The 26,210-nt window shown below is 51.9% G+C and overlaps 1 protein-coding gene across 1 annotated transcript in view; it reads left to right on the forward strand.

The window, feature by feature from the left end:
• DUSP11 (dual specificity phosphatase 11) overlaps nt 1–26,210 on the forward strand; it is a 151,577-nt gene that overhangs the window by 121,446 nt on the left and 3,921 nt on the right. Inside the window, exon 10 of the mRNA XM_073618213.1 lies at nt 10,821–10,925. Within this exon, the coding sequence (XP_073474314.1) occupies nt 10,821–10,925 (105 nt within the window). The remainder of the gene's footprint in view (nt 1–10,820; nt 10,926–26,210) is intronic.

Genomic DNA, 26,210 nt, shown 5'->3' on the forward strand with positions numbered 1-26,210 from the left:
GGGGACAGCGGAGAGAAACAGGGAAGGAGAGAGGAACGGAGGGGGACAGCGGAGAGACACAGGGAAGGAGAGAGGAACGGAGGGGGACAGCGAAGAGACACAGGGAAGGAGAGGGGAACGGAGGGGACAGTGGAGAGACACAGGGAAGGAGAGGGGAACGGAGGGGGACAGCGGAGAGACACAGGGAAGGAGAGGGGAACAGAGGGGGACAGCGGAGAGACACAGGGAAGGAGAGGGGAACGGAGGGGGACAGCGGAGAGACACAGGGAAGGAGAGGGGAACGGAGGGGGACAGCGGAGAGACACAGGGAAGGAGAGGGGAATGGAGGGGGACAGCGGAGAGACACAGGGAAGGAGAGAGGAACGGAGGGGGACAGCGGAGAGACACAGGGAAGGAGAGAGGAACGGAGGGGACAGCGGAGAGACACAGGGAAGGAGAGAGGAACGGAGGGGGACAGCGGAGAGACACAGGGAAGGAGAGAGGAACGGAGGGGGACAGCGGAGAGACACAGGGAAGGAGAGGGGAACGGAGGGGGACAGCGGAGAGACACAGGGAAGGAGAGGGAACGGAGGGGGACAGCGGAGAGACACAGGGAAGGAGAGGGGAACGGAGGGGGACAGCGGAGAGACACAGGGAAGGAGAGAGGAACGGAGGGGGACAGCGGAGAGACACAGGGAAGGAGAGGGGAACGGAGGGGACAGCGGAGAGACACAGGGAAGGAGAGGGGAACGGAGGGGGACAGCGGAGAGACACAGGGAAGGAGAGGGAACGGAGGGGGACAGCGGAGAGACACAGGGAAGGAGAGAGGAACGGAGGGGGACAGCGGAGAGACACAGGGAAGGAGAGGGGAACGGAGGGGGACAGCGGAGAGACACAGGGAAGGAGAGAGGGAACGGAGGGGGACAGCGGAGAGACACAGGGAAGGAGAGAGGAACGGAGGGGGACAGCGGAGAGACACAGGGAAGGAGAGGGGAACGGAGGGGGACAGCGGAGAGACACAGGGAAGGAGAGGGGAACGGAGGGGGACAGCGGAGAGACACAGGGAAGGAGAGAGGAACGGAGGGGGACAGCGGAGAGACACAGGGAAGGAGAGGGGAACGGAGGGGGACAGCGGAGAGACACAGGGAAGGAGAGGGGAACGGAGGGGGACAGCGGAGAGACACAGGGAAGGAGAGAGGAACGGAGGGGGACAGCGGAGAGACACAGGGAAGGAGAGGGGAACGGAGGGGACAGCGGAGAGACACAGGGAAGGAGAGGGGAACGGAGGGGGACAGCGGAGAGACACAGGGAAGGAGAGAGGAACGGAGGGGGACAGCGGAGAGACACAGGGAAGGAGAGAGGAACGGAGGGGGACAGCGGAGAGACACAGGGAAGGAGAGAGGAACGGAGGGGGACAGCGGAGAGACACAGGGAAGGAGAGAGGAACGGAGGGGGACAGCGGAGAGACACAGGGAAGGAGAGGGGAACGGAGGGGGACAGCGGAGAGACACAGGGAAGGAGAGGGGAACGGAGGGGGACAGCGGAGAGACACAGGGAAGGAGAGGGGAACGGAGGGGGACAGCGGAGAGACACAGGGAAGGAGAGAGGAACGGAGGGGGACAGCGGAGAGACACAGGGAAGGAGAGAGGAACGGAGGGGGACAGCGGAGAGACACAGGGAAGGAGAGAGGAACGGAGGGGGACAGCGGAGAGACACAGGGAAGGAGAGAGGAACGGAGGGGGACAGCGGAGAGACACAGGGAAGGAGAGGGGAACGGAGGGGGACAGCGGAGAGACACAGGGAAGGAGAGAGGAACGGAGGGGGACAGCGGAGAGACACAGGGAAGGAGAGGGGAACGGAGGGGGACAGCGGAGAGACACAGGGAAGGAGAGAGGAACGGAGGGGGACAGCGGAGAGACACAGGGAAGGAGAGGGGAACAGAGGGGACAGCGGAGAGACACAGGGAAGGAGAGGGGAACGGAGGGGGACAGCGGAGAGACACAGGGAAGGAGAGGGGAACAGAGGGGACAGCGGAGAGACACAGGGAAGGAGAGAGGAACGGAGGGGGACAGCGGAGAGACACAGGGAAGGAGAGAGGAACGGAGGGGGACAGCGGAGAGACACAGGGAAGGAGAGAGGAACGGAGGGGGACAGCGGAGAGACACAGGGAAGGAGAGAGGAACGGAGGGGGACAGCGGAGAGACACAGGGAAGGAGAGAGGAACGGAGGGGACAGCGGAGAGACACAGGGAAGGAGAGAGGAACGGAGGGGGACAGCGGAGAGACACAGGGAAGGAGAGAGGAACGGAGGGGGACAGCGGAGAGACACAGGGAAGGAGAGAGGAACGGAGGGGGACAGCGGAGAGACACAGGGAAGGAGAGAGGAACGGAGGGGGACAGCGGAGAGACACAGGGAAGGAGAGGGGAACGGAGGGGGACAGTGGAGAGACACAGGGAAGGAGAGAGGAACGGAAGGGGGACAGCGGAGAGACACAGGGAAGGAGAGGGGAACGGAGGGGGACAGCGGAGAGACACAGGGAAGGAGAGGGGAACGGAGGGGACAGCGGAGAGACACAGGGAAGGAGAGAGGAACGGAGGGGGACAGCGGAGAGACACAGGGAAGGAGAGAGGAACGGAGGGGGACAGCGGAGAGACACAGGGAAGGAGAGAGGAACGGAGGGGGACAGCGGAGAGACACAGGGAAGGAGAGAGGAACGGAGGGGGACAGCGGAGAGACACAGGGAAGGAGAGGGGAACAGAGGGGACAGCGGAGAGACACAGGGAAGGAGAGAGGAACGGAGGGGGACAGCGGAGAGACACAGGGAAGGAGAGGGGAACAGGAGGGGGACAGCGGAGAGACACAGGGAAGGAGAGGGGAACGGAGGGGGACAGCGGAGAGACACAGGGAAGGAGAGGGGAACAGAGGGGGACAGCGGAGAGACACAGGGAAGGAGAGAGGAACGGAGGGGACAGCAGAGAGACACAGGGAAGGAGAGAGGAACGGAGGGGGACAGCGGAGAGACACAGGGAAGGAGAGAGGAACGGAGGGGGACAGCGGAGAGACACAGGGAAGGAGAGAGGAACGGAGGGGGACAGCGGAGAGACACAGGGAAGGAGAGAGGAACGGAGGGGGACAGCGGAGAGACACAGGGAAGGAGAGAGGAACGGAGGGGGACAGCGGAGAGACACAGGGAAGGAGAGAGGAACGGAGGGGGACAGCGGAGAGACACAGGGAAGGAGAGGGGAACGGAGGGGGACAGCGGAGAGACACAGGGAAGGAGAGGGGAACGGAGGGGGACAGCGGAGAGACACAGGGAAGGAGAGAGGAACGGAGGGGGACAGCGGAGAGACACAGGGAAGGAGAGGGGAACGGAGGGGGACAGCGGAGAGACACAGGGAAGGAGAGGGGAACGGAGGGGGACAGCGGAGAGACACAGGGAAGGAGAGAGGAACGGAGGGGGACAGCGGAGAGACACAGGGAAGGAGAGAGGAACGGAGGGGGACAGCGGAGAGACACAGGGAAGGAGAGAGGAACGGAGGGGGACAGCGGAGAGACACAGGGAAGGAGAGAGGAACGGAGGGGGACAGCGGAGAGACACAGGGAAGGAGAGGGGAACGGAGGGGGACAGCGGAGAGACACAGGGAAGGAGAGGGGAACGGAGGGGACAGTGGAGAGACACAGGGAAGGAGAGAGGAACGGAGGGGGACAGCGGAGAGACACAGGGAAGGAGAGGGGAACGGAGGGGGACAGCGGAGAGACACAGGGAAGGAGAGGGGAACGGAGGGGGACAGCGGAGAGACACAGGGAAGGAGAGGGGAACGGAGGGGACAGCGGAGAGACACAGGGAAGAGAGGAACGGAGGGGGACAGCGGAGAGACACAGGGAAGGAGAGAGGAACGGAGGGGGACAGCGGAGAGACACAGGGAAGGAGAGAGGAACGGAGGGGGACAGCGGAGAGACACAGGGAAGGAGAGAGGGAACGGAGGGGGACAGCGGAGAGACACAGGGAAGGAGAGAGGAACGGAGGGGGACAGCGGAGAGACACAGGGAAGGAGAGAGGAACGGAGGGGGACAGCGGAGAGACACAGGGAAGGAGAGAGGAACGGAGGGGGACAGCGGAGAGACACAGGGAAGGAGAGAGGAACGGAGGGGGACAGCGGAGAGACACAGGGAAGGAGAGGGGAACGGAGGGGGACAGTGGAGAGACACAGGGAAGGAGAGAGGAACGGAGGGGGACAGCGGAGAGACACAGGGAAGGAGAGGGGAACGGAGGGGGACAGCGGAGAGACACAGGGAAGGAGAGGGGAACGGAGGGGACAGTGGAGAGACACAGGGAAGGAGAGAGGAACGGAGGGGGACAGCGGAGAGACACAGGGAAGGAGAGGGAACGGAGGGGGACAGCGGAGAGACACAGGGAAGGAGAGGGGAACGGAGGGGGACAGCGGAGAGACACAGGGAAGGAGAGGGGAACGGAGGGGGACAGCGGAGAGACACAGGGAAGGAGAGAGGAACGGAGGGGGACAGCGGAGAGACACAGGGAAGGAGAGAGGAACGGAGGGGGACAGCGGAGAGACACAGGGAAGGAGAGAGGAACGGAGGGGGACAGCGGAGAGACACAGGGAAGGAGAGGGGAACGGAGGGGACAGTGGAGAGACACAGGGAAGGAGAGAGGAACGGAGGGGGACAGCGGAGAGACACAGGGAAGGAGAGGGGAACGGAGGGGGACAGCGGAGAGACACAGGGAAGGAGAGGGGAACGGAGGGGACAGTGGAGAGACACAGGGAAGGAGAGGGGAACGGAGGGGACAGTGGAGAGACACAGGGAAGGAGAGAGGAACGGAGGGGGACAGCGGAGAGACACAGGGAAGGAGAGAGGAACGGAGGGGGACAGCGGAGAGACACAGGGAAGGAGAGAGGAACGGAGGGGGACAGCGGAGAGACACAGGGAAGGAGAGAGGAACGGAGGGGGACAGCGGAGAGACACAGGGAAGGAGAGGGGAACGGAGGGGACAGCGGAGAGACACAGGGAAGGAGAGGGGAACGGAGGGGACAGTGGAGAGACACAGGGAAGGAGAGAGGAACGGAGGGGGACAGCGGAGAGACACAGGGAAGGAGAGGGGAACGGAGGGGGACAGCGGAGAGACACAGGGAAGGAGAGGGGAACGGAGGGGACAGTGGAGAGACACAGGGAAGGAGAGAGGAACGGAGGGGGACAGCGGAGAGACACAGGGAAGGAGAGAGGAACGGAGGGGGACAGCGGAGAGACACAGGGAAGGAGAGGGGAACGGAGGGGACAGTGGAGAGACACAGGGAAGGAGAGAGGAACGGAGGGGGACAGCGGAGAGACACAGGGAAGGAGAGGGGAACGGAGGGGGACAGCGGAGAGACACAGGGAAGGAGAGGGGAACGGAGGGGACAGTGGAGAGACACAGGGAAGGAGAGAGGAACGGAGGGGGACAGCGGAGAGACACAGGGAAGGAGAGGGGAACGGAGGGGGACAGCGGAGAGACACAGGGAAGGAGAGGGGAACGGAGGGGGACAGCGGAGAGACACAGGGAAGGAGAGGGGAACGGAGGGAGAGACACAGGGAAGGAGAGAGGAACGGAGGGGGACAGCGGAGAGACACAGGGAAGGAGAGAGGAACGGAGGGGGACAGCGGAGAGACACAGGGAAGGAGAGAGGAACGGAGGGGGACAGCGGAGAGACACAGGGAAGGAGAGAGGAACGGAGGGGGACAGCGGAGAGACACAGGGAAGGAGAGGGGAACGGAGGGGACAGTGGAGAGACACAGGGAAGGAGAGAGGAACGGAGGGGGACAGCGGAGAGACACAGGGAAGGAGAGGGGAACGGAGGGGGACAGCGGAGAGACACAGGGAAGGAGAGGGGAACGGAGGGGACAGTGGAGAGACACAGGGAAGGAGAGAGGAACGGAGGGGGACAGCGGAGAGACACAGGGAAGGAGAGGGGAACGGAGGGGGACAGCGGAGAGACACAGGGAAGGAGAGGGGAACGGAGGGGGACAGCGGAGAGACACAGGGAAGGAGAGAGGAACGGAGGGGGACAGCGGAGAGACACAGGGAAGGAGAGAGGAACGGAGGGGGACAGCGGAGAGACACAGGGAAGGAGAGGGGAACGGAGGGGACAGCGGAGAGACACAGGGAAGGAGAGAGGAACGGAGGGGGACAGCGGAGAGACACAGGGAAGGAGAGGGGAACGGAGGGGGACAGCGGAGAGACACAGGGAAGGAGAGGGGAACGGAGGGGACAGTGGAGAGACACAGGGAAGGAGAGGGGAACGGAGGGGACAGTGGAGAGACACAGGGAAGGAGAGAGGAACGGAGGGGGACAGCGGAGAGACACAGGGAAGGAGAGGGGAACGGAGGGGGACAGCGGAGAGACACAGGGAAGGAGAGGGGAACGGAGGGGGACAGCGGAGAGACACAGGGAAGGAGAGGGGAACGGAGGGGGACAGCGGAGAGACACAGGGAAGGAGAGGGGAACGGAGGGGGACAGCGGAGAGACACAGGGAAGGAGAGGGGAACGGAGGGGACAGCGGAGAGACACAGGGAAGGAGAGGGGAACGGAGGGGGACAGCGGAGAGACACAGGGAAGGAGAGGGGAACGGAGGGGGACAGCGGAGAGACACAGGGAAGGAGAGAGGAACGGAGGGGACAGCGGAGAGACACAGGGAAGGAGAGGGGAACGGAGGGGGACAGCGGAGAGACACAGGGAAGGAGAGGGGAACGGAGGGGGACAGCGGAGAGACACAGGGAAGGAGAGGGGAACGGAGGGGGACAGCGGAGAGACACAGGGAAGGAGAGAGGAACGGAGGGGACAGCGGAGATACACAGGGAAGGAGAGAGGAACGGAGGGGGACAGCGGAGAGACACAGGGAAGGAGAGAGGAACGGAGGGGGACAGCGGAGAGACACAGGGAAGGAGAGGGGAACGGAGGGGGACAGCGGAGAGACACAGGGAAGGAGAGAGGAACGGAGGGGGACAGCGGAGAGACACAGGGAAGGAGAGGGGAACGGAGGGGGACAGCGGAGAGACACAGGGAAGGAGAGGGGAACGGAGGGGGACAGCGGAGAGACACAGGGAAGGAGAGAGGAACGGAGGGGGACAGCGGAGAGACACAGGGAAGGAGAGGGGAACGGAGGGGGACAGCGGAGAGACACAGGGAAGAAGAGAGGAACGGAGGGGGACAGCGGAGAGACACAGGGAAGGAGAGAGGAACGGAGGGGGACAGCGGAGAGACACAGGGAAGGAGAGAGGAACGGAGGGGGACAGCGGAGAGACACAGGAAAGGAGAGAGGAACGGAGGGGGACAGCGGAGAGACACAGGGAAGGAGAGAGGAACAGAGGGGACAGCGGAGAGACACAGGGAAGGAGAGAGGAACAGAGGGGACAGCGGAGAGACACAGGGAACGAGAGAGGAAAGGAGGGGACAGCGGAGAGACACAGGGAAGGAGAGAGGAACGGAGGGGGACAGTGGAGAGACACAGGGAAGGAGAGGGGAACAGAGGGGGACAGCGGAGAGACACAGGGAAGGAGAGAGGAACGGAGGGGGACAGCGGAGAGACACAGGGAAGGAGAGAGGAACGGAGGGGGACAGCGGAGAGATACAGGGAAGGAGAGGGGAACAGAGGGGACAGCGGAGAGACACAGGGAAGGAGAGAGGAACGGAGGGGGACAGCGGAGAGACACAGGGAAGGAGAGGGGAACGGAGGGGGACAGCGGAGAGACACAGGGAAGGAGAGAGGAACGGAGGGGGACAGCGGAGAGACACAGGGAAGGAGAGAGGAACGGAGGGGGACAGCGGAGAGACACAGGGAAGGAGAGAGGAACGGAGGGGGACAGCGGAGAGACACAGGGAAGGAGAGAGGAACGGAGGGGGACAGCGGAGAGGCACAGGGAAGGAGAGAGGAACAGAGGGGACAGCGGAGAGACACAGGGAAGGAGAGAGGAACAGAGGGGACAGCGGAGAGACACAGGGAACGAGAGAGGAAAGGAGGGGACAGCGGAGAGACACAGGGAAGGAGAGAGGAACGGAGGGGGACAGCGAAGAGACACAGGGAAGGAGAGGGGAACGGAGGGGGACAGTGGAGAGACACAGGGAAGGAGAGGGGAACAGAGGGGGACAGCGGAGAGACACAGGGAAGGAGAGAGGAACAGAGGGGACAGCGGAGAGACACAGGGAAGGAGAGAGGAACAGAGGGGACAGCGGAGAGACACAGGGAATGAGAGAGGAAAGGAGGGGACAGCGGAGAGACACAGGGAAGGAGAGAGGAACGGAGGGGGACAGCGAAGAGACACAGGGAAGGAGAGGGGAACGGAGGGGGACAGTGGAGAGACACAGGGAAGGAGAGAGGAACAGAGGGGGACAGCGGAGAGACACAGGGAAGGAGAGGGGAACAGAGGGGGACAGCGGAGAGACACAGGGAAGGAGAGGGGAACAGAGGGGGACAGCGGAGAGACACAGGGAAGGAGAGGGGAACGGAGGGGACAGCGGAGAGACACAGGGAAGGAGAGAGGAACGGAGTGGGACAGCGGAGAGACACAGGGAAGGAGAGAGGAACGGAGGGGGACAGCGGAGAGACACAGGGAAGGAGAGAGGAACGGAGGGGGACAGCGGAGAGACACAGGGAAGGAGAGAGGAACGGAGGGGGACAGCGGAGAGACACAGGGAAGGAGAGAGGAACGGAGGGGGACAGCGGAGGGACACAGGGAAGGAGAGGGGAACGGAGGGGGACAGCGGAGAGACACAGGGAAGGAGAGGGGAACGGAGGGGGACAGTGGAGAGACACAGGGAAGGAGAGGGGAACAGAGGGGGACAGCGGAGAGACACAGGGAAGGAGAGAGGAACGGAGGGGGACAGCGGAGAGACACAGGGAAGGAGAGAGGAACGGAGGGGGACAGCGGAGGGACACAGGGAAGGAGAGAGGAACGGAGGGGGACAGCGGAGGGACACAGGGAAGGAGAGGGGAACGGAGGGGGACAGCGGAGAGACACAGGGAAGGAGAGGGGAACGGAGGGGGACAGTGGAGAGACACAGGGAAGGAGAGGGGAACGGAGGGGGACAGCGGAGAGACACAGGGAAGGAGAGGGGAACGGAGGGGGACAGCGGAGAGACACAGGGAAGGAGAGAGGAACGGAGGGGGACAGCGGAGAGACACAGGGAAGGAGAGGGGAACGGAGGGGACAGCGGAGAGACATAGGGAAGGAGAGGGGAACGGAGGGGGACAGCGGAGAGACACAGGGAAGGAGAGGGGAACGGAGGGGGACAGCGGAGAGACACAGGGAAGGAGAGAGGAACGGAGGGGGACAGCGGAGAGACACAGGGAAGGAGAGGGGAACGGAGGGGGACAGCGGAGAGACACAGGGAAGGAGAGAGGAACGGAGGGGGACAGCGGAGAGACACAGGGAAGGAGAGAGGAACGGAGGGGGACAGCGGAGGGACACAGGGAAGGAGAGGGGAACGGAGGGGGACAGCGGAGAGACACAGGGAAGGAGAGGGGAACGGAGGGGGACAGTGGAGAGACACAGGGAAGGAGAGGGGAACAGAGGGGGACAGCGGAGAGACACAGGGAAGGAGAGGGGAACGGAGGGGGACAGCGGAGAGACACAGGGAAGGAGAGAGGAACGGAGGGGGACAGCGGAGAGACACAGGGAAGGAGAGGGGAACGGAGGGGACAGCGGAGAGACACAGGGAAGGAGAGGGGAACGGAGGGGGACAGCGGAGAGACACAGGGAAGGAGAGGGGAACGGAGGGGGACAGCGGAGAGACACAGGGAAGGAGAGGGGAACGGAGGGGGACAGCGGAGAGACACAGGGAAGGAGAGGGGAACGGAGGGGACAGCGGAGAGACACAGGGAAGGAGAGAGGAACGGAGGGGGACAGCGGAGAGACACAGGGAAGGAGAGAGGAACGGAGGGGGACAGCGGAGAGACACAGGGAAGGAGAGAGGAACGGAGGGGGACAGCGGAGGGACACAGGGAAGGAGAGGGGAACGGAGGGGGACAGCGGAGAGACACAGGGAAGGAGAGGGGAACGGAGGGGGACAGCGGAGAGACACAGGGAAGGAGAGGGGAACGGAGGGGGACAGCGGAGAGACACAGGGAAGGAGAGGGGAACGGAGGGGGACAGCGGAGAGACACAGGGAAGGAGAGGGGAACGGAGGGGGACAGCGGAGAGACACAGGGAAGGAGAGAGGAACGGAGGGGGACAGCGGAGAGACACAGGGAAGGAGAGAGGAACGGAGGGGGACAGCGGAGAGACACAGGGAAGGAGAGAGGAACGGAGGGGGACAGCGGAGAGACACAGGGAAGGAGAGAGGAACGGAGGGGGACAGCGGAGAGACACAGGGAAGGAGAGAGGAACGGAGGGGGACAGCGGAGGGGGACAGAGAAACGGAGGGGGCATGGAGGAGGATGCAGTGACAGCGGTGACCGATCACCGCTGTATGTCACTAAAGCTGCTGAAAGCCGCTGGGGGAGAATCTTGTAACTCCCCCCACGCGCCGATCACAGATGTCCTCTAGGTATCGGGGAAGCATCGGGAGCATTTGCCCAAGTACAAGTACTTGGGCAAATGCTCGGTGCCGATACCGATACTAGTATCGGTATCAGGACAACCCTAGTGACATCAGTGGGGGAGGGGGGGTCTCTATTGGCATCTCAGGTAGGAGTTTTGTAACCTCAGAACACCTGAACAAGGACTTCTTATTGTGGATTTGCAGTGATACAAAACTCACTTGGAATGTTGGGTGAAGATTTATTCCTGACATATTTTAGAATCTCCCACTTCATCATTTAATATGGATTATTACTTTGTCCCGTCTGCAGGTATCCCTTCATCAATCACAGTCCCAGAATTCCTCCACCGGGCTTTGCACATGGACCAGGCCATCGCATCCCACAGACCGAGGAAGAGGAGCAGCAACATTTCAGGTATTCTTCTGAAGTAAAGGAGAAGCTGTTAATGTTGGATGGAGAGGAATTGGACCCCCATCAGGTTTTTATTGCTGTCCCCGGTAGGGGGATTCACTCTCTCTCTGTTTGGACTGGTGATTGCTATCATTGAAAGTGAAAGAAAATCCTAAATTTCGGGTTGTCACCAGAACAGGAATAGAGGGGGAAGTCTTTCAGTGGGGACACTAGTTCTGGTGACAATTAGGGATTTCTTCACTTTGGAGATTTTCTTTTAACTTTCTGCTTTGGCTATGAGACAGGAAGTGAGGAAAATCTCCCCAATGGGACACAGAAGGCAAAAAATCTGACGGGTTATAATTCTCCCTTCCTTTATCCAGAATGTAAACAAAGCTTTGCCTTTAGTTCTACCTTTATTAATACATTTTTACTATACAGGCTGTATATGGCGCTGACAGTTTGCACAGCTCTTTGCAACCTGAGGGTAGACAGTACAATTACAATACACTTTAATACAGGAGGAATCAGAGCCCTGATCCTGAGAGCTTACAATCTAGGAGGGGGATCAGGAGATATGAGGCAATAACTGGGGGGATATGCAGATAGTGAAAATAAATGTACAGTTGTTAGGTGGGGGTCAGATAGTCTTCTCTGAAGAGATGAGTTTTCAGGGATCGTCTGAAAGTAGACAAAGTAGGAGATAGTCTGACAGATTGGGGTAGAGCATTCCAGAGGATGTGAGAGGCTCAGGAGAAGTCCTGGAGGTGAACATGGGGTGTGGTGACCCTACAGAGCAGGAGGTCTTGGGAAGAACAAAGAACGATTAGATTGGTATTTTGAGACTAGGCTAGTGATGTAGTTTCCTGATGACGCCAGTGCGGTGAAACGTACGTAGAAGTGCGGACTTGTCACTTCCGGGTCCTCGGTGACATCCTAATGATATATCCAGAACAAGGTGTGGATCGCACGTCGCTGTGATTCCGATATATCCACCCGCACATGCTGTAGACACCTTAGTGCTGGGCATAGCACAGTCACATGTGAGGACAAAATCTTTTGTTACCTTTTTTTAAAAAATTTTATTAAAACTTACTACACCATAAGAGATCTTTTTGTGTGTCCTTGGTGGAGTCTATTCCCTTATCCTCAGCCGCCATCTGGAGGGGGTCACTCAGTGGAGAGAGGCTTCCCTAGGATTCCTCTGGTCCATTCAATCTAAGCGCATTTACCTCCTGTAAAAAGTGGTCAGACACCTTTTGGTGACCTCATGAACACTCGTGGCGAAGCTTTCATTTGAAGGAACATAAAACCAGAAGATTTCATTTATTTATAGAGTTGTGGATTGCTTTGTAAGTTGTTAGTATTTTGAATTAAATTTGTTGGTTGAGTGGCAGCCAATGGAGGGATTGGCAGAGAGGGGTATAGCAGACACAGAGCAGTTTGTAAGGTGGATGAGTCTGGCACTAGCATTCATGATGGACTGAAGTGGGGAGGAGCCTATTTACAGGAAAGCCAATAAGGAGGGAGTTGCAGTAGTTGAGAGATGACCAGGGAGTGGATTAGGAGCTTTGTGGTGTAATTGGTTAGGAAGAGGAGGAAACATCTTGGAGATGTTGCAGAGGTTGAGGCGGCAAGCTTTGAACAGCGATTGTATGTGGGGACAAAAGGATAGTTCAGAGTCCAGGATAACACCTAGGACCTTGGCATGGGGGGATGGGTTGATAGTTGAGCCTTTGATTTTGACAGAGAAATCAGGGGAGGTGTCACCCGGGGGAGGAAATATCATGAGCTCGGTTGAGTTTGAGGAAGTGATGTGACATCCAGGCTGATATGTCTGTTAGTAAGTTGGTGATGTGTGAGGAGACTGATGGAGTGAGTTGGGGGGGTGGAGAGGTAGAGATGATATTGAAAGCCATAGAAGGCAATCAAGTGACCCAGGGAGGTGGTGTAGATTGAGAATAGGAGATGTCCAAGAACAGAACCTTGGGGGACCCCAACAGAGAAAGGAAGAGGAGAGGAGGAAGTAGAGTTATAAGTGATACTGAAGGAGCGGAGGGATAAGTAGGGTGAGAACCAGCAAAGAGTACAGTCACAGAGACCAGAGGAGGATGGGGTGGTCCACTGTGTCAAAGGCAGCAGAGAGGTCCAGGAGAAGTGGCACAGAATAGTGTCTGTTGGTTTTAGCCATTAGTAGGTCATTGGTGAGTTTAAGGAGAGAAGTTTCTGTGGATTGTTGAGGGCGAAATCCGGATTGAAGGGGATGAAGAAGTTTGTTCTTAGATGGTCACTCAGTCGGTGTAGGCCAGTCTTTCAAGGAGTTTGGAGTAGAAGAGTAAGGAGATGGTGCGTAGATTGTGAGTTAAGAGAGTGTAGAATCGAGTCAGAGGGTGAGCGTAGCATTTATGGGGGAGCAGGATCCAGGGGGCAGGTGGTTAGATGGGTGTTTAGAAAAAAGTTTAGCAACCTCGTTAATAGTAGCAGGGTTGAATGAGGGAAGTAATGATCGTATCTGTGGACATGCATGGGGGAGGTTTCTATGCATTGGAGATCTCCTCATGAATTGTATCAATCTTCTGTTTGAAGTGATTGGCGATCTCCTGGGCAGTGAGTGAGTTGGTGGGTGGAGGCAGTGGAGGACGAAGTAGAGTGTTAAAAGTTAGAGAAGAGTTGATGTGGACTGGATGAAAGGTGTTAATGTGTGATAAAGTAGGTCTGTTTGGTAATGTGGAGGCATTATTATTATTTTAGGGAGGGCAGATTTATATTGATTGAAATTTTTCTCGGACTTAGTCATCCGCCACAGGCGCTTAAGAGTGCGGCTACGTTTTCTGAGACTTCTGGTGCAATCTCTTTGCCAGGGTTGTAGCGGTTGGGGCCTGATTCTGTGTGTAGTGAGGGGCGAACTTGTCTACGGGGGATGACCGTAAGCTGTTGTAAACGGAAGTGGCTTGGTTGGAGTAGGACATGGATGAGATTTTGTCATAGAGGTGATCAGTAGCAGAGAAGAGAAGGGTTGAGGTGGCGAAGGTTTCTACAGGTAACTAGATAGATATATGTGGTAAATCCGCGCAGTGGTACAGTGTAGTTAGGATATGGGGCTGCTGCCTCAACAGATACAATACCACCTAAGTGGAGTGTATTAGAATTTGGTAAAAAGCAGGAATAGTTATGGCGCTGCCCTTGTGGGGTTAGAAATTTTTTTTTTCTATTAGTGGACAATTCCACTATATATTACCTGGTGTACATAACTCCTATAGATCTAGAGTATTATTCTTAAAAATTATATTTATGAGCGAAAAAAACAAAACAAAAACAAAAAAACTATATGTACCAAAATAACGTGAGTGTTTTAGATCTGGAATCTGTGACTGGTACTCGGTTGCTAATAATCACATTGTAATAAAAGTGAAATATCAACATGAAATTATTTCCACAAAGTGCATTTGTGCTAAACCAATGCTATAAATGTCATAAAGTGACTGGTGCTAAATCATACAGAATCATACAAAATGTCCAGTGCTATGAATTCCATAAAGTGACTGCTGCTAGATCATACAAAATCATACTAAATGTCCAATATAAAAGGTGACTGATATGTTTATAACCAGTAATCTTGGATAGGAAAAGTTCCATTAATGGAAAAAAAAAAAAAGTTCTTTTTGGAGTATTTTAGGATGTTCAATCTCTGAGAAACAGATTTCTGTGGGAAAACTTCTTATCCAGGTGCTGGCTTTTTAATTAGTGCCTTATCTGCATGCTCTGATACTGCTTGCACTCACCAGATAGTCTTTCCCCTGCAGGGGTGCAGGCAGTCACAGTATCTGCCACTGTGTAGCAATCATAGATGTCTCCAAACTTTACTTTCCGTGTTGTTTTCATGTATTACATATGAAAGAAAGGAGGGATACCCATAGCGTAAAACCGTATAGGAACTTTTATTAAAGCTTAATAACACTGTGATACTCACATTTTCAATGATAAAAACGAGCATGAAAAAGATATCAAAATCGCTTTGCTAGAGGTGCTGCAAGTCGTCCGTAAGCCCGCCCTACGCACATTTTGTTATCAGACTTCTACTGGGACAAAAGGCGCGTAGGGCGGGCTTACGGACGTCTTGCAGCACCTCTAGCAAAGCGATTTTGATATCTTTTTCATGCTCGTTTTTTTTCCCCCCATCTTCTTCCCGGCAGCAGCACAAGGTAAGGGGGGTGCACTGTGATATAAGGGTAGGTGGGGGACTCTTGATTTCTTATCATGAGAGGGCTCTTGACATCTCTATTCTACTGTATAGATATATAATATATAGAAAAAATATGTGTCGTTATAATTTTTGAAAGAAAAAGCAACTTTGATCGTCTATCAAATCTAGAAATCAATTTTCTTTATTTGTACATCGGGGACACAGAGCCATAGTAGTTACTATGTGGGTTATAGGCCACCTTCAGGTCCTGGACACTGGCACACCCTAAACAGGAAGTTGCTCCCCTATATAACCCCTCCCACCTCCCTATATAACCCCTCCCACCTCCCTATATAACCCCTCCCATACCGGGAGTACCTCAGTTTTTTTCGCTAGTGTCTTAGGTGTTGGTCACGAGTGAAGATGTGCTGTGCTGAGCTCCTCTGGAATAATCCTTGCTGGGGCAATACTTGCTGGGGCAGCTATGAATCCGGACCCATTTAAAGTGTCTTTTAGGCCGAATTGAATGGTACCCGGGCCTCGTGGCGGAGGAAACAAGGTTTTTCCTGTAACGCTTCTCTTTTTAGAGAGCTTAACCCCGGGATCCAGTTCTTTGGTATTTTAAGCCATAAAGTTTTACTGGCGGGGTGCTATTACAGGTCCAGGAGTGTGGGTTCCCCGAGGGTTCCCAGTTCCTGAAGGTTTAACGGAACCCACCGTGAAGGGTGAAGATTGGATCTGTTGGTTTTACCACAGAAAACCCTGCGGTGGGAAAGGTAAGTGGAGTTTTTCTAAGAAATTTTTTATATTTTTCTTATGAAATGTCAATCTGATTGTTTCATGGTGAGCTGAGGGAGAGAGAACTGAGCAATGGGGGTGGGTTAAGGGAGGGGAGGGTTTTGTATGTTCTATAGTTGGTCAGATACTGTTGTTAGACAGTATACATTTTGGCCATGTTGGCCTACTCTAGCTCAGAACGCTGAGTTAGGTATATCGTTGTTTGGTTTGTATGTTGATATAAAAAAACAATAAAAAGAAATAAAAAAAAAAAAAAAAAAAAAAAAGGTAAATGTCGTCATGCCTAAGTGTCACCACTGGGGGCTGTATGGAGCACGTACCTTCTCATGCTTTCCTCAGAGATCACGCAGGAAGCAGCAGGCTCTTTTCCTCCGGTGAGCAGCTCAGACCTCCGGTGAGTTTGGGGAGGTTTTTGCTTCCACCAGACACCCCCCACCTGGGCTAGGCTCTCCCCCTCTTCATAGGGAAGGGGAGAGCTAAAATGATCGGCAAAGCAGTTTTCTTCCATCACGCTGGAGGCTCTCAGGTTTCTTCCTCGCATCCCTCCCTCATACACAAGCCAATCCCATCAGATCAGAGGCCCGCGTGGGAAAGCTCTCTTTTGAAAAAGAGGAGGGGAGGCGAGATGCGAGGAGGGGGCGTGCCTTAGCGTGGCGTTGGCGTCCTCCAACGTCCAGCACAAGAGTATGTTTTAAAAAAACTCCATTTATGTTGGCTGCAAGTCGTCACAGGGACACAGGAGCAAAGAGGGGCATAAAAGAGGTTTGGTGACACAGGCATTCCTATTTTGACACATTTACTATTCGCATCAGGCTGAGCATTACTAACAGTGGCTGGACTATTTGCTCAAGCAGTGGATGCGATCCTTCTAGTAGTACCTCTGCTTTTGTGTATCGGGCTATGGTCGGAAGGGGGGGCTAGAAAGAGGGCTAAAGGGATCTCCCTCAAGCTCTGAAAGCCTAAAACTTATCTCTGCAATGGCATCCTCCCCTGAGAGGGGGTGGCTGGTCAGAGTGAGCCTTCAGGGGCCATGGAATGTTTCCAACTGTTTACAACACTGCAGCCCCTGCCTATATTTCTAAAAAGGTATTTTCTCAGCCATGATAGGATGGGAAAAAGGTTAGCGACTTTAATCGCATCCCAGATTGGAATAGAATGCAGCAGGTTCCATTCCATTCCCCAAGGGCCCTCAAACTGAGGATCTGGGGACGGGAGAAGATGTTTTCTCTCAGAGGACCATGAACAGGCCGATGACTCCTCTTCTGAGGGGTCATATGCTGAAGATCAGCTTCACATTATGGGTACAATTTCTTACTGAATTTGTCCACTCCACATTTTATGATACCCTTAAATGAGTGTCCTCTTCTTGTTTTGGGTTCACTAAAGCCTTCCCAAAGCTGTGCATGCCTTTCCTATCCGGTCATTGTTGGGAAAGTTCATGTATTCTGAGTGGGATCACCCAGCATTTTTTTCCCTCCTAAAAAGTTTTTCACACTTTATCCTATGAAGGAAAAAACTTTCTAAAGGGGTAAGTTACCATCAATTGACGCTGCTATATCTTCTGATTAAAAGTTTGATTTGTCCGGCAGACAATGCTCAAATACTTAGGAATCCAACGGATAAACAGTTGGAATTCCTATTAATAAAAAAAAAAAAAACATATATTGTTTTCCTGACAGGTTGAGTGTCTCAGCCTGTGCTGACAGTAATTGGTATATATCAAATCCTTGAGGGACCAGTTTTAAACAGGTGCTCAAAGTTATCCCTGTTCAGCAGGCCCAGGTTCTGGCAAGCTCCTAGTAGCTTTATGTTGGCAATAGACGCTATGAGAGATTCTATCTTCAGGCCTCACGCCTTTCGCTGGGCTGGTACATATGTATAGAATACTATGGTTGAAAAATGTGTCAGCCGAAGTGTCATATATAAAAAAAACAAACAAAAAAAAACCTCTTGGCTGGTTTTCCTTTTTGCAGTGAACGGCTGTCTGGGATATCTTGGATAATTCATCCAAATTTCTAGTGGAAAGGTACCCCTTTGCCATTTAACCACTTGCCGACCGCCTAACGTAGATATACGTCGGCAGAGTGGCACGGGCAGGCAGAATCACGTATATATACGTGATCTGCCTCCCGCGGGCGGGGGGTCCGATCGGACCCCCCCCCGGTGCCAGCGGCGGTCGGCATTTGACTGGGAGAGTCGGGAGGCGAGGGGGAGACCATCCGATCGTGGCCCCCCCCTCGCGATCGCTCCCAGCCAATGGGAATCCTCCTCTGCCTGTGTGTAGTTTCACACAGGCAGAGGATGTGATGTCATCTCTCCTCGGTCTGGCAGTTTCCGTCCAGCGCCGAGGAGAGAAGACATGTAAGTGCACACAACACAAACACACACAGTAGAACATGCCAGGCATACCTTACACCCCCGATCCCCCCCCGATCGCCCCCCGATCCCCCCCCAATCACCCCCCCCCTGTCACAAACTGACATTAGCAGTATTTTTTTTTTTTTTTTTTTCTGATTACTGTATTGGTGTCAGTTTGTGACAGTTACAGTGTTAGGGCAGTGAGTGTTAGGCCCCCTTTAGGTCTAGGATACCCCCCTAACCCCCCCTAATAAAGTTTTAACCCCTTGATCACCCCCTGTCACCAGTGTTGCTAAGCGATCATTTTTCTGATCGCTGTATTAGTGTCGCTGGTGACGCTAGTTAGGGACGTAAATATTTAGGTTCGCCGTCAGCGTTTTATAGTGTCAGGGACCCCCATATACTATCTAATAAATGTTTTAACCCCTTGATTGCCCCCTAGTTAACCCTTTCACCACTGATCACCGTATAACTGTTACGGGTGACGCTGGTTAGTTTGTTTATTTTTTATAGTGTCAGGGCACCCGCCGTTTATTACCGAATAAAGGTTTAGCCCCCTGATCGCCCGGCGGTGATATGCGTCGCCCCAGGCAGCGTCAGATTAGCGCCAGTACCGCTAACACCCACGCACGCAGCATACGCCTCCCTTAGTGGTATAGTATCTGTACGGATCAATATCTGATCCGATCAGATCTATACTAGTGTCCCCAGCAGTTTAGGGTTCCCAAAAACGCAGTGTTAGCGGGATCAGCCCAGATACCTGCTAGCACCTGCGTTTTGCCCCTCCGCCCGGCCCAGCCCAGCCCACCCAAGTGCAGTATCGATCGATCACTGTCACTTACAAAACACTAAACGCATAACTGCAGCGTTCGCAGAGTCAGGCCTGATCCCTGCGATCGCTAACAGTTTTTTTGGTAGCGTTTTGGTGAACTGGCAAGCACCAGCCCCAAGCAGTGTCAGGTTAGCGCCAGTACCGCTAACACCCACGCACGCAGCATACGCCTCCCTTAGTGGTATAGTATCTGAACTGATCAATATCTGATCTGATCAGATCTATACTAGCGTCCCCAGCAGTTTAGGGTTCCCACAAACGCAGTGTTAGCGGGATCAGCCCAGATACCTGCTAGCACCTGCGTTTTGCCCCTCCGCCCGGCCCAGCCCAGCCCACCCAAGTGCAGTATCGATCGATCACTGACACTTACAAAACACTAAACGCATAACTGCAGCGTTCGCAGAGTCAGGCCTGATCCCTGCGATCGCTAACAGTTTTTTTGGTAGCGTTTTGGTGAACTGGCAAGCACCAGCGGCCTAGTACACCCCGGTTGTAGTCAAACCAGCACTGCAGTAACACTTGGTGACGTGGCGAGTCCCATAAGTGCAGTTCAAGCTGGTGAGGTGGCAAGCACAAATAGTGTCCCGCTGCCACCAAGAAGACAAACACAGACCCGTCATGCCCATAGTGCCCTTCCTGCTGCATTCGCCAATCCTAATTGGGAACCCACCGCTTCTGCAGCGCCCGTACTTCCCCCATTCACATCCCCAACCAAATGCAGTCGGCTGCATGAGAGGCATTTTCTTTATGTCCTCCCGCGTACCCCTACCCAACGAACCCCCCCAAAAAAGATGTTGTGTCTGCAGCAAGCGCGGATATAGGCGTGACACCCGCTATTATTGTCCCTCCTGTCCTGACAATCCTGGTCTTTGCATTGGTGAATGTTTTGAACGCTACCATTCACTAGTTGAGTATTAGCGTAGGGTACAGCATTGCACAGACTAGGCACACTTTCACAGGGTCTCCCAAGATGCCATCGCATTTTGAGAGACCCGAACCTGGAACCGGTTACAGTTATAAAAGTTAGTTACAAAAAAAAGTGTAAAAAAAAAAAAAAAAAAAAAACACATACAAAAATATAAAATAAAAAAAAATAGTTGTCGTTTTATTGTTCTCTCTCTCTCTCTCTCTATTCTCTCTCTATTGTTCTGTTTTTTTTTACTGTATTCTATTCTGCAATGTTTTATTGTTATTATGTTTTATCATGTTTGCTTTTCAGGTATGCAATTTTTTATACCTTACCGTTTACTGTGCTTTATTGTTAACCATTTTTTTGTCTTCAGGTACGCCATTCACGACTTTGAGTGGTTATACCAGAATGATGCCTGCAGGTTTAGGTATCATCTTGGTATCATTCTTTTCAGCCAGCGGTCGGCTTTCATGTAAAAGCAATCCTAGCGGCTAATTAGCCTCTAGACTGCTTTTACAAGCAGTGGGAGGGAATGCCCCTCCCCCCCAACGTCTTCCGTGTTTTTCTCTGGCTCTCCTGTCTCAACAGGGAACCTGAAAATGCAGCCGGTGATTCAGCCAGCTGACCATAGAGCTGATCAGAGACCAGAGTGGCTCCAAACATCTCTATGGCCTAAGAAACCGGAAGCTACGAGCATTTTATGACTTAGATTTCGCCGGATGTAAACAGCGCCATTGGGAAATTGGGAAAGCATTTTATCACACCGATCTTGGTGTGGTCAGATGCTTTGAGGGCAGAGGAGAAATCTACGGTCTAATAGACCCCAATTTTTGCAAAAAAGAGTACCTGTCACTACCTATTGCTATGATAGGGGATATTTACATTCCCTGAGATAACAATAAAAATGATTAAAAAAAAAAAAAATGAAAGGAACAGTTTAAAAATAAGATAAAAAAATAATAATAATAAAGAAAAAAAAAAAAAAAAAAAAAAAAAGCACCCCTGTCCCCCCTGCTCTCGCGCTAAGGCGAACGCAAGCGTCGGTCTGGCGTCAAATGTAAACAGCAATTGCACCATGCATGTGAGGTATCGCCGCGAAGGTCAGATCGAGGGCAGTAAGTTTAGCAGTAGACCTCCTCTGTAAATCTAAAGTGGTAACCTGTAAAGGCTTTTAAAGGCTTTTAAAAATGTATTTAGTTTGTCGCCACTGCACGTTTGTGCGCAATTTTAAAGCATGTCATGTTTGGTATCCATGTACTCGGCCTAAGATCATCTTTTTTATTTCATCAAACATTTGGGCAATATAGTGTGTTTTAGTGCATTAAAATGTAAAAAAGTGTGTTTTTTCCCCAAAAAATGCGTTTGAAAAATCGCTGCGCAAATACTGTGTGAAAAAAAAAAATGAAACACCCACCATTTTAATCTGTAGGGCATTTGCTTTAAAAAAAATATATAATGTTTGGGGGTTCAAAGTAATTTTCTTGCAAAAAAAAATTATTTTTTTATGTAAACAATAAGTGTCAGAAAGGGCTTTGTCTTCAAGTGGTTAGAAGTGTGGGTGATGTGTGACATAAGCTTCTAGATGTTGTGCATAAAATGCCAGGACAGTTCAAAACCCCCCCAAATGACCCCATTTTGGAAAGTAGACACCCCAAGCTATTTGCTGAGAGTCATGTTGAGTCCATGGAATAATTTATATTGTGACACAAGTTGCGGGAAAGAGACAATTTTTTATTTTTTTTATTTTTTTTTGCGCAAAGTTGTCACTAAATGATATATTGCTCAAACATGCCATGGGAATATGTGAAATTACACCCCAAAATACATTCTGCTGCTTCTCCTGAGTATGGGGATACCACATGTGTGAGACTTTTTGGGAGCCTAGCCGCGTACGGGACCCCGAAAACCAATCACCGCCTTCAGGCTTTCTAAGGCCGTAAATTTTTGATTTCACTCTTCACTGCCTATCACAGTTTCGGAGGCCATGGAATGCCGAGGTGGCAAAAAAACCCCCCAAATGACCCCATTTTGGAAAGTAGACACCCCAAGCTATTTGATGAGAGGTATAGTGAGTATTTTGCAGACCTCACTTTTTGTCACAAAGTTTTGAAAATTGAAAAAAGAAAAAAAAAAAATTTTTTTTCTCGTCTTTCTTTATTTTCAAAAACAAATGAGAGCTGCAAAATACTCACCATGCCTCTCAGCAAATAGCTTGGGGTGTCTACTTTCCAAAATGGGGTCATTTGGGGGGGGTTTGTGCCACCTGGGCATTCCATGGCCTCCGAAACTGTGATAGGCAGTGAGGAGTAAAATCAAAAATGTACGCCCTTAGAAATCCTGAAGGCAGTGCTTGGTTTTCGGGGCCCCGTACGCGGCTAGGCTCCCAAAAAGTCCCACACATGTGGTATCCCCATACTCAGGAGAAGCAGCTAAATGTATTTTGGGGTGCAATTCCACATATGCCCATGGCCTGTGTGAGCAATATATCATTTAGTGACAACTTTGTGCAAAAAAAAAAAAAAAAATTTGTCACTTTCCCGCAACTTGTGTCAAAATATAAAACATTCCATGGACTCAACATGCCTCAAAGCAAATAGCTTGGGGTGTCTACTTTCCAAAATGGGGTCATTTGGGGGGGTTTTATGTCATCTGGGCATTTTATGGCCTTCAAAACTGTGATAGGTAGTGAGGAGTAAAATCAAAAATGTACGCCCTTAGAAATCCTGAAGGCAGTGATTGGTTTTCGGGGCCCCGTACGCGGCTAGGCTCCCAAAAAGTCCCACACATGTGGTATCCCCATACTCAGGAGAAGCAGCTAAATGTATTTTGGGGTGCAATTCCACATATGCCCATGGCCTGTGTGAGCAATATATCATTTAGTGACAACTTTTTGTAATTTTTTTTTTTTTTTTTTTTTTTTGTCATTGTTCAATCACTTGGGACAAAAAAAATGAATATTCAATGGGCTCAACATGCCTCTCAGCAAATTCCTTGGGGTGTCTACTTTCCAAAATGGGGTCATTTGTGGGGGTTTTGTACTGCCCTGCCATTTTAGCACCTCAAGAAACGACATAGGCAGTCATAAATTAAAGGCTGTGTAAATTCCAGAAAATGTACCCTAGTTTGTAGACGCTATAACTTTTGCGCAAACCAATAAATATACACTTATTGACATTTTTTTTACCAAAGACATGTGGCCGAATACATTTTGGCCTAAATGTATGACTAAAATTGAGTTTATTGGATTTTTTTTAGAACAAAAAGTAGAAAATATCATTTTTTTTCAAAATTTTCGGTCTTTTTCCGTGTATAGCGCAAAAAATAAAAACGGCAGAGGTGATCAAATACTATCAAAAGAAAGCTCTATTTGTGGGAAGAAAAGGACGCAAATTTCGTTTGGGTACAGCATTGCATGACCGCGCAATTAGCAGTTAAAGCGACGCAGTGCCGAATTGTAAAAAGTGCTCTGGTCAGGAAGGGGGTAAAACCTTCCGGGGCTGAAGTGGTTAAGAAAAGGAGTAAATGTATTTCATTTAAACAAGCTCCTTCTCCAGTGCCAGGGGCATCAGCCTCCAGATAGTTACAACGGCTTCCGCCATCAAGTTCAAGAGGTAATCCTCAGGGACAAAAGAAACCTACAAACAAGATACTAAAGCCTCCTTATGAGGGGGCACACCCGCTCGCTTGGGTGGAAGGACTTCTGCAGTTCTCAAGGGTCTGGCAGAAAGAATGTCGAGACAGATGGGAGACTTCTTCAATAGCTCTTGAGTTCAATCTGGGGTTTCAAGAGTTCCCGTCTCCTCGTTTTCTCAGATCAAACGTTCCTAAGATCCAGAGAAAAAGAAGTCTCTCTTCTAGCATTGGACCATACTTTGGCAAAGAGTGGTCATGCTGGTCCCCATGATAGAGCTGGAGTTGAGGTTTTATTCAAACCTTTTTTCACGGCAAAATCGAATGGGGATGTCAAACCCATTTTAGATCTCAGGAATCTAAACTGGTTCCTGAATATACGCTCTTTTTTGCATGGAGTCACTCCAATCAGTTGTCTCCATCTTACAAGAACTTTTTACGTCGATTGACGTCAAGGGTGCATACCTCCATAGGCATATTTCCCTGCTCACTAGAAATGTTTACTTTTTAAGGTAGAAAATCTTCATTTTCAGTTTGTAGCTCTGCTTTCGGTCTAGCTAGTGCACCTTCAGTGTTTACAAAGCTTTTGGCTCCTCCTTTAGCCAGACTAAGGGCCCAAGGTATAATGATTATAGTTTACCTAGACGATCGGCTCTTGATAGACCAGTCGGTAGCCCGCTTAGACTAAAGTATGGTCACCACATTCAACTACCTGGAATACCTAGGTTGGATTCTCAACCTAGAGAAATCTTCCTTAAAACCATTAAGGAGATTAAAATACTTGGATCTGTTCATAGATACACCCAGAAAAGGGTATTCTTGCCCTAGGCAAAGATCAGCGCCATTAAGGAACCGATTAAAGTGGTCGAGGCAAGATGAATCCTTCTATTCAGCTTGCATGAGGGAAAGAAGATGATGGCTTCATTCTAGGACGTTCCTTATGCTCAGTTTCATTCGAGACTGCTGCAAAACGGTATCTTATTGGCTTGGAACAAGAGGGTTCAAGCTCTAGATTTTCCAATGTGTCTGACTCAAAAGGTGCGCCGGAGCCAGAACTACAAACCTTGCTAAAAGGCATAAATTGGGATAAAATATTAGGAACAAAGAATACGGAGGAGAGATGGGTTTGCTTTAAGAGCATGTTAAATAAGGGCATTAGCCAATGTATCCCATTGGGTAATAAATTTAAAAGAGCGAACAAAAGTCCTGGATGGCTTAACTCCAATGTAAAAATGCATATAAAAGCAAAGGAGAAGGCCATCAAAAAATACAACGTTGAGGGATCATCATCAGCATTCAGACTTTATAAAGAATGCAACAAGAAATGTAAGGGTGCAATTAGGACGGCTAAGATAGAACATGAAAGACACATAGCGGAGGAGAGCAAAGAAAATCCCAAGAAATTCTTTAAATATGTAAACAGTAAAAAAGGGAAGACAGACCATATTGGCCCCATAAAGAATGAGGAAGGACATCTGGTTACAAAGGATGGGGAGATGGCAAAGGTATTGAATTTATTCTTCTCCTCAGTCTTCACGAGTGAATCGGGGGCTTCAGTAACCAAAACTGCAGTGTTTATCCTCAGGACACAACACAGGAAGCACCTCCATGGTTAACAGAGGACGGAATTAAAATTAGACTTGAGAAACTTAAGATTAATAAATCACCGGGACCAGATGGCTTGTATCCGAGGGTACTTAGGGAACTCAGTCAGGTGATTGCCAGACCATTGTTCCTAATTTTTACAGATAGTCTACTGACTGGAATGGTACCAGCTGATTGGAGAAAAGCCAATGTAGCACCAATATTTAAAAAGGGCCCAAAATACACCCCTGGGAATTACAGACCAGTTAGCCTAACATCAATAGTATGTAAACTCTTGGAGGGGATGATAAGGGACTATATACAAGATTTTAGTAATGAGAATGGTATCATTAGCAGTAATCAGCATGGATTCATGAAGAATCGTTCTTGTCAAACCAATCTATTAACCTTCTATGAGGAGGTGAGTTGCCATCTAGATAAAGGAAGGCCCGTAGACGTGGTGTATCTGGATTTTACAAAAGCATTTGACACAGTTCCCCATAAACGTTTACTGTACAAAATAAGGTGCGTTGGCATGGACCATAGGGTGAGTACATGGATTGAAAACTGGCTACAAGGGCGAGTTCAGAGGGTGGTGATAAATGGGGAGTACTCAGAATGGTCGGGGGTGGGTAGTGGGGTCCCCCAGGGGTCTGTGCTGGGACCAATCCTATTTAATTTGTTCATAAACGATCTGGAGGATGGGATAAACAGTTCAATCTCTGTATTTGTGGACGATACTAAGCTAAGCAGGGCAATAACTTCTCCGCAGGATGTGGAAATCTTGCAAAAAGACCTGAACAAATTAATGGGGGAGGGGCAACTACATGGCAAATGAGGTTCAATGTAGAAAAATGTAAAATAATGCATTTGGGTGGCAAAAATCTGAATGCAATCTATAGACTGGGGGGAGAACCTCTGGGGGGAATCTAGGATGGAAAAGGACCTGGGGGTCCTAGTAGATGATAGGCTCAGCAATGACATGCAATGCCAAGCTGCTGCTAACAAAGCAAA

Source organism: Aquarana catesbeiana, linkage group LG03 (genome assembly GCF_042186555.1).
Source record: "Aquarana catesbeiana isolate 2022-GZ linkage group LG03, ASM4218655v1, whole genome shotgun sequence".
Classification (NCBI taxonomy): Eukaryota; Metazoa; Chordata; class Amphibia; order Anura; family Ranidae; genus Aquarana; species Aquarana catesbeiana.